This window comes from Pavona decussata, unplaced genomic scaffold (genome assembly GCF_977016875.1).
Source record: "Pavona decussata unplaced genomic scaffold, jaPavDecu1.1 SCAFFOLD_135, whole genome shotgun sequence".
NCBI classification, from domain to species: domain Eukaryota; kingdom Metazoa; phylum Cnidaria; class Anthozoa; order Scleractinia; family Agariciidae; genus Pavona; species Pavona decussata.
The window spans coordinates 1,095,001-1,104,344 of NW_028145548.1; the positions used below are offsets into that span (position 1 = coordinate 1,095,001).

Here is a 9,344-nt window from a genome sequence, read left to right on the forward strand (position 1 = left end):
ATATCTATATCCACCTAACGGTAGCGTTTTTTATGAGTGCGCCAATTTGCTACAACTCCTTGGGCATTAAGCAATTCCTCAGTAAGGTCTAATATGAGAAAGAGCACAGTTTGTTAAAGACAGTTGAATGTCAATTGTTGCCTTGTTTTCAATAATAGCAACTCTTCTCCTTTTTATCAGTTTTGAAGTAGCTTGTTAATAAAAGTTTAGTACTGAGCGTCAGATTAAACCAATATTAAGACAATTAATCCGTTCAAGCGCATAAATTGCTGTATATAGCGATTGCCACAACCAGACCTTAACTTTGGTACAAGAAACCGGCGCCAAGCTACGGGAAAAGCACAAAAGGTTTGGTCAAGAGAGGATGAGCTCATTCTCTCCTGGCTTGCCTTACAATAGCCGATACTTTTTTTGGCAATAACAGAGCACACTGAAGCACAAAGCCAGTTAAAAACAGAATTCAAGTCAGATTTTTAAGCGTTCCTCCTTTTTGCAGGCTAGCTGTGAGTGGTGTGTACAAACTGTTGGTCAATTCACAAGAGATTTCTGTTTACTGTCACATGGGAATCGACGGATGTGGTGATGGAGGCTGGACGACGGCCATGAAGATTGATGGCAAAAAGGTACACCTCTCGCTATAAATGTGCCACCTCGTAATTCGGCTTTTTTGGCAATAAAAGAGAATTTTTCTTTCCTTGCTTGCAGATGACCTTCCATTACGATTCCGACTACTGGAGTAACAATGTATCCTACAGCGATGTAGGAGGGGAGACTGGATTTGATGAAACAGAAACCAAATTGTCAACCTACTGGAGCACGCCCTTCTACAAGATCTGCCTCGGTATGAAAGTCCACGGGCAGGACAGGTTTATTGTGATAAACAAGCAGGCCAGTTCATTGTATGCATTGATCGCTGACGGGCAACACCGCGCCACCTCACTGGGACGCGTCATGTGGAAGAGTTTGGTCGGTGAACAAGGCTCCTTGCAGCACAACTGTAACCGAGAAGGGTTTAACGCTGAAAGTCTTCCTGGTGGTCCAAGAGCAAGAATCGGAATCCTTGGTAACAACGAAGACAACTGCGATACCTGTGACTCCAGAATCGGTTTGGGTACAGGAGGAGTCCATGATAACTCCAACACGTGTGGAAACGAGGCTAAATATGGAGGAGATAATGGAGACAAGCACATCAAAGCCATGGGGTACATCCTGGTGCAGTGAATGCTAAAGCTCACAAGCGAAGATGCCACCAAGTGTTAATTGGTATAATTAAGTGGGTTAAGGGATTGGGACTAGTAAGGGATTTGTAAGACAGAGATGAAATAAACACTTGCGTACAAGGTCAAAAAGGTTTCCTTTCTTTGATGATTTTCTCGTAGGTTATCGCATGCTTCAACGTAAGTGAGATGCTTCTTAAGTGCTAATAGGACACCTGAGCTAAAAGCAGAGAAAGACTCTCAAAAATCATTTTCAAACGTTACCAACACCATAGGAAAAGTAGTACTTTCATCGAAATCGTTGAACTTTCGAATTTTATCCATTGACCGGTCCGGCGCAGCTTTTACAGCATAACAAATGACATATTTATTTTGAATATTCCCACTCGAGGATTTTATCCAAACTGCATTTTAATATGGTGCCATATTGAGAGCTAAAATTAAATGGCACAATGAAGGAGAAAAAAACGAAATATTTCCTTAACCTGGAAAAGAGACACTATAAGCAAGGTATTATAAGCCAACATAAAGTGGACGAAAATAACTTTATTACCTCGGATCAGGAAATATTAGCAGAAGGTGAATCTTTTTTTATAAATCTATATACATCCAACAGAAATGTACACAATTTAATTGACAGATATGATTTCTTTAAACATGAAAACGACACCGTCCTGTCAATGACGAGGAACGGAACAATTGTGAACTGAGGCCTTTTAACAGAAAGGGAATGCCTTGCAGCCCTAAAAACCATGGAACAGGGAAAAACCCCTGGATCTGATGGGCTGCCTGCAGAATTTTATAGAGTATTTTGGACAAATATATCAAAGTTATTGATTAACGCACTTGATTACGCGCACGAAACGAGTCAGCTTTCCATCACACAAAGAAGAGGGGTAATCAAACTCATCCCTAAGAAAGACGCTGAGCCATATTTCATTAAAAAACTGGAGACTGCTTACTCTTCCCAACTGCGACTACAAAATTGCAGCAAAGGTTGTAGCCAACAGGCTGAAAAATGTTCTTCCCGATCTCATGAGAAGTGATCAAACTGGCTTTATGAAAGGCAGGTTTATTGGCGAGAACATTCGATTAAAAGACTATGTTATTCATTTTACCAAAGAAAAAAACATCCCAGGGCTATTATTATTTCTTGATTTCGAAAAAGCTTTTGACACGATTGAATGGCCTCTTATCATAAAATCTCTTCAATACTTCGGTTTCGGCCCAAGCGATGTAAACTGGGTCAAATGCCTTTACAGCAACATAGAGAACTGCTTCTTAAACAACGGCTGGACAAGCAATTTCTTTAAAATTCAAAGAGGGGTCAGAGAGGGGTGCCGGTTGTCTCCATATCTATTTGTTCTTTCAGTTGAAGTCTTAGCCAAGGCTTTTAAAAGAAACAGCAATATCAGAGGAATACATGTTATTCAAGAGGAACTTAAAATAAGTCAATACGCAAACGATACAACTTTAATATTAAATGGTTCACAGGCGTCGCTCTCAGCTGCTCTTAACACACTCGACGATTTTGGAGAAGCCTCGGGTCTCAAAATCAATAGTAAGAAAACAGAAGCAATTTAGATCGGAACAAATAGTGGAAAAACAGAAATTCTTCTTCCAGAAAGAAATTTTCAGATGGCAAACAAACAAAGTAAAATCTCTTGGCGTATGGTTTACGACAGACCCCGAAAACACTGTTCTTTTAAACTATAAGGAAAAATTGGAAAAAATTAGAAATATTCTAAGCAACTAGAAATACCGTAGATTAACCTCAAGTTGGAAGATCACAGTTCTGAAAAGCCTAGTAGCTTCTCAAATTGTGTACGTCTTGGCACTCTTGTGCACAAACAAAAAAATAATGAGCGAGATTAACAAGCTCTTTTACTTGTTTCTTTGGAACGGAAAGGGCGATAAAATAAAGCGAGATATTATGATTAACAATTACCCAGCAGGTGGCCTGATAATGATTGACATATTATCTTCCTTTAATAAAGCGCTAAAAACCGCTTGGATAAAGAAGTACTTGGATACAGGTAATCAAGGTAAATGGAAACTTTTTTCGATCTTGAACTGAAAAAGTTTGAGTGTACCCTACCTTTCACAAGCAACCTTAATAAGATAGACATAGCTAATATTTTCAAAACGCAAGACAGTTTCTTAAAGGAAATTCTCCTAATCTGGTCAGAAATCAATTTTGAAGAGAGTATAACATCAGAGAGCCAGCTTACAGAACAAAGCATATGGTACGATTCACTTATAAGGATCAACAACAGCCCTATTTTTTCAAAGAATGGTATCGTAAAGGCATTATAAAAGTTAAGCACTTAAGGAACAGAGAAGGAAAATTCCTCACTCCACCAGAACTTTCAAACAAATACAACATCAAGGTCCAACCCTTCGTATATTGTGGAATAATTTCTGCTCTTAAAAAGCTATGCAACACATTCAACCAAGAAGACCACACAAATGAAGGTAATGGATACGAAAGTTATTCGACAAAACTAATAAAAGCCCAAAAAGCAAGCAAGTTGGTGTATGACAAATTAGTTACAAAGAAAAGTGACGCCCCTACTACAAGACAGCAAAAATGGACCAAAGACTACAACTTAGGTCAAAACGAAATAGAGCGGGGCACGACCTACCAACCAGCTCATAAAATCACAAAAAGCACAAAACTCAGGGTATTTCAATTTAAACTGTTGCACAGAAGAATGCCAACAAATGCTTTCTTAACTAAGATAAGAATAAAAGAAAACTCCAACTGTTTCTTTTGTAAAAAAAAGAACCAGAAAAACTCATACACCTTTTCTGGTCCTGCCCCAAAACGGCGCTTTTTAGGGAGAGCATAATAATGCGATTAAAACTTTGTCAAATTATTCCCGATAGCTACTCTGCAGACATGAATGTTTCACTAGGCCTGAGATCAGACTCTTCTAAACTTCAACGCCAGATCAACTTTTGTTTTCTTATTGCCAGGCACTATATCTGGCTCTGCAAAACAAAAGAATATATACCTCTATTGCAAGGATTTCTCAAATACCTAAAGACAATTTACAGCATACAAGTACAAGCAGAAACGAACAATTTTCTACCCAAACAATGGTCATTCCTACACGATATCACATAAAAACTATCGTTTCAACTATAGCGTTATTCCCAACGCCACTGATATTCTCTATGTCTTTCATCCGTTAGCTTATCCTGCCTCAATAACCCTAATTATCTTGCAAACAAGTTTCTTCTGACGCAAAGGTGTACTTAAAGCATAAGAAACTTAAGAATGTTTGTAAATAGTAAGTATTGACAACAATGTAAGCAATAAGTATTGTCAGTATTGTAAGTATTGTATTTATTGTTAATAATGTAAGCAGTGTTCAATATTGTTATTATTGTGTTATGTAACGCAGATTAAAAAAAAATTGCATTTTAAAATGTACGCTAAAAGTACTGTTTATCAGCTTTTACTTGAAAAGGTCAACTAGGATTTTTATCCATAGACTAAAAAGCTGGCAAGTATGATCAACAACGAACAGCAACCATCTGGGAGTAAACACGTAATACAGCGCGCACGCTTTGGCCACCATTGGCGGTCAAAACGATTTTTAGCAGTAGCTTACTTCTTTCCCAGAAACTTGATTTTGTTTCTGAATAGGATAGGTGAAATATTACCGACATTACAGCAACAAATTGGTCTCTAAAAAGCCATTATGGGAAAGCTTTTGCCTATAAAAGTTGAGCATGCGTAGTTGTGCGTTTGTGTTACTTTCCTGACACATGAAAACGGATTTGAACCAGATGTTCTTTCTCGAAGATTGACCAGATCTGGGGGGGGGGGGGGGGGGGGTTAACCCCACACATACGCTATTAAGGTATGTCCTCCCCCAAAGGGTATTATTTTTGAGCCGTTTTAGTCTGAAATACGGTATAGATTTGGACCAATATGGTCTTAAATCGGGTATGGTTTACAAGGGAAACACAACGGCCGATGAACGTATTTGTCGTGTCAACTCCAAATGAATAGTATAGAGAAAGAGACTCCAAAATCTATCACTCGAGCTGAATTTTCGGGTGAATTTTACCAATTCTTGACTTTGGTACTGATGCGAAGTTCATTACACTACAAGCCAGGACTGAAAACGGGTATGGAAAATGGCATATTTTGGTCTTAAATAGGGACAGGATTTGGAGAACCGGGCGGTACACCCCTACGGAGAATTCCGAGGAGTACCCCCCTGTAGTGGGCACAACATTAGATGTTTCTTTAAATTAAACTTGCACCAAAGGATCGAGATAGAGATTTGCTGAGAAATGAAGCCCCTTAAAGTTTACAAAACCTTTGGAAGGAACTCGAACAAAATATTTGTGTTATTGCAACAGTGCATTCTCGCGTCAATAAGAGCATCTGGGTTGTCACATCTCATGTTTACAAGGAGAGACAGGTCCTGTCAAGCAGGAGGGACAGGTCTTCTATCATCAACTGTTTAAAGATTTCATAAGGGCGTGTGAAAGTTTAAAAGTACACATTTTGGCCCATTGAATAAACATTATTGTTTTATACCTAGACTTTCACTCAACAAAACGAGTGCTGTGATTGGTTGATTCTTGGTTACGTGCCCCTAATCAAATACAAATGTATCCCGACCTGGATACATTTCTGCATTTGTGCCCCTCTCAATTTTTTGAAAGGAAAGTCTAAATATATAACAAAACTTGATGTATGGTCCCTCGGGAAACTAGTTAGTTTTGTTTTCCCTCGAGTCCTGATTTTTCCCGAGACGAAGTCGAGGGAAAAAGAAACTAACTGTTTCCCGCGGGACCATACAATAAGTGAATAATGTTGTTGCTTCACGGGTATATATTATGTACTCACAATGTGACCAGCTACCAGTTGGCATGATGGCTCAATTGGTAAAGCACTGCACCGGCATCGCAGAGGTCCGTGGGCTCAAATCCCATTCAAGCCTGAATTTTTTTCAGGCTTTCTTTTCGCAATTGCTTACAGTGCACCTAACCCCCATTTGTTTTTTTCTATTAAATAGATCTTTGCACCGGTGCGAAACATATTGCGCTATTTGGCGCCTTTTGCATTCAAATCTTGACTTTGATAGGCTGTAAAAGTTTCGATATCTAGCCATCATCTGTCCCATGACGGAGCTAGTAAGGAGCATGAGTATATTCCTTACTTGACGTCACAAACTGCTTTGCATTGTATAAGGTCTTTATGAAAATGCATGCAAAGCAGTTTGTGACGTCATGTAAGGAATAGACCCATGCCCCTTACTAGCTCGGTCATGGGACAGATGTTGGCAAAAGCCAGAATCAGTGATGGAGATCTAGACCGTAAGCGTGGGGTCCACGCAGTCCCATGTGTTGTACCAAAAAATCTATTTTTAGAAAAAAATTTCACCACCCTTCACGTCAAAAACCCGCGCGGATACACGCAAATTTGCGTGAGGCTAATACCTTATATGGAAAATGGAAGAGAAGGTGAAGTTCAGTTTCGACAAAAATACATAATTTTTAAATACTTTGAATGTGAAAATAACATTTTATTACCCTGTACATGTTTAAGTTCCTCCCTCTTACCCTAGTAAACTACACCTGTAAACTAAAGCATTGGGGACGGCTTCAGGAAATTCTCCTGGCTGAGAAGAAAACATAAATATTCCCCGCGAGGCTGAATTATATATAAACTGAAATTTTATTTGAGAAGTCAGTTTCAACTGATTGATTTCAAATTGGTGGTAAATCCTTGAGGAAACGAGTTAACCCATCGTCTCAAACGTTTTCTATGCGCTCCCTGGCAAAAATATTCGGCGCTTCCACCAAATTTGGTAAACAGTCATTTTACGAGTGTAATAAGCCGGCAAAAGTTTAGCATAAAAAAGTTGTAATGCCGAGTGCCTGTGAAACAGGTAATGGTTAATCAAGATAGAGATTACCGAGCGAAAGGTTAAAAGAATTCAGTTTATTGGCAGAAATTACGTAGTGAAGCTAAAAGCTGTTGAATTGAGCAGATTTCGTTCACAATCAGTGCCAAATTTTTCAACATCAGTCAGAAGTGAATTTCTCGATTACTTCTTTTTGCCGCTTCTTGCTGCTTCTTATGACGGCTGTTGGCTTACTGCTTTCAAGAAGTATTACACGTAAGACTTGAGATTAACGTTCATTCGTTTATTAGTTGTTGAAGTCTATGGACCCTCTATGGTCATCCAAGAGACAAGAAACTGCTGTAAACACGTTCTTACCAAACTCTTTTTTTTTTTCAAGTTCGCAGGATGAATTTCCTCAACATCAAACTAGTAACTTTAACATCAAATAAGCTAATAATTCGCAAAATGCCTCCAGCAGAAATTAAGAACTGAAGAGGTGAAACAAAGCTACTAGCAGACAAACAACAAGTTTTCATGCATGTCCGCCGGAGTGAAAACAAATATTAAGCTAAAATGACAGAAGAGATTTTTTACTTTAGTAAAGTACGTTTCTTGACTAAAACCCAGAACCAGTCGAAATGTTTCAACTCGGTGTCGGTCACAATGAAATGCATCCTCCACTGAACTGTTTTATATCCCGGCATCAGTAATAGGCTTTGTTCTATAGCCTAGAAACCGGCTGCAGTTTTACGAATGTGAGAAGATATAATTTTTTAGCTTATATATTTTTTCCTGGTTAGAAAGTCCATCCATGTAGCCGGTTGTTGTTTTGCTTCTTCCTTTGCATGGCCAAGGAAGTTGATTCCAAGCAGCAAAAAGCTCTTTTTCCAGTTCAACATGAGCAAGGAAACAGTGAAAGCTGACAGAGTTCAATAAAAAAAATGCGTAACAACTTTGCATCATCATAACTTTCCACATCTGTTTAGACTTTCTCCAACATTAAATAACTGAACTTTAGGCATTTTTTGGGTACTATTGTATCATACTATACTGGCAAAAGTGACGCGGAAAACAGCTGAGAAAAAATTCACTTAGGCAAAAAAGTCCTTACGTGTCTGAGGTGTAAGCTTTTTTCATTCAATCAACTGTAGCAACGCACGCAACGCCACCGTTTTTGCGCCTTTTTGACTTTACTGTGAGGGTCATGTGAGCAATATGCCGCTTATTCCAACTTTCCCCGTCTTCTTTCAATTGTTACCTTTTCGTTGTGAGAGTCTAATTTCTTAAATGTGGGAATGGAGGATATATTCCTTGGCAGAATTTTGAAATTTGGACGCCATTTTGAACGGGTAGAAAAAAACAGTCAATTCCCCCACGCGTGATCCTGGCAATTTACACGCGTGCGCGCACGCGCGTATGGTACAATTTTTTTCTAAAATTATATTTTCTGGTACAACACATGGGGACAAGCCCACAAGTCAAAATGGCATCTCGTTACGGTCTCCATCCCTGATTATACCTCCTGATGATGGCTAGATTTCGTAACTTTTAAAGCCTATAAAAAGTCAAGATTTGGTTGAAAAAAGGCGCAAAAAGGCTCAATGCGTTTCGAACGGGTGCGAAGATTTACTTAAGCGAAAAAAATTTGGGGGTTAGGTGCACTTTAAGTTGCGTACTTACTTTCTCCTTTTTTAATGTTTTTCTGTGCTAAAAAGCTGAGAAAAATTTTATGCTAATGATAAAAACCATGAACATAAATATATTATCAATAGTTATCTTATCCAGTTTTTATTTATGTAGTTATTTATTTCTTTCTTTATTTATTTATTGGGTTTCATTACCTCATACACAGGAGCCCGCTCATACATAATTACATAATAAAAGAAGAAAAAAGAAACAATAAAAAGTATTGTACTATAAACAAGATGGCAGGCACAAACGGAGACCATGCGGATCCATGCAAGGTGCCACGTGAATAGATTGTTACACATTTATACATAATTACATGATAAGACAATTTAAAAAACCAATAAAAGGTGTTATACTTTAAGGGGCAAGGAGGAACGAGACCATTAGGACTCATTTTGCAAGGTGCCGCCCAAATAGATAGTTTTACAATCATGATCATGGCAGCATATATGTTTATCGAAAGGAAAAAAATTAAGGGTGCGCCATGAGTGGTGGCATACCCACAATCGTAAAGGTGACCAAGTACACGGGCGTTCCGCATCAAATTGTTATACATCAAAAG

At 38.5% G+C, this 9,344-nt stretch overlaps 1 protein-coding gene across 1 annotated transcript in view; it reads left to right on the top strand.

Annotated features, from left to right (window-relative positions):
* LOC146467546 (putative skeletal organic matrix protein 5) overlaps window positions 1-1,479 on the top strand; it is a 3,140-nt gene extending 1,661 nt beyond the window's left edge. The window contains exons 5-6 of the mRNA XM_085125847.1: window positions 497-623; window positions 706-1,479. Of these exons, the coding sequence (XP_084981973.1) occupies window positions 497-623; window positions 706-1,221 (643 nt within the window). The 3' untranslated portion in view covers window positions 1,222-1,479. The remainder of the gene's footprint in view (window positions 1-496; window positions 624-705) is intronic.
* Window positions 1,480-9,344: the final 7,865 nt, after the last annotated feature.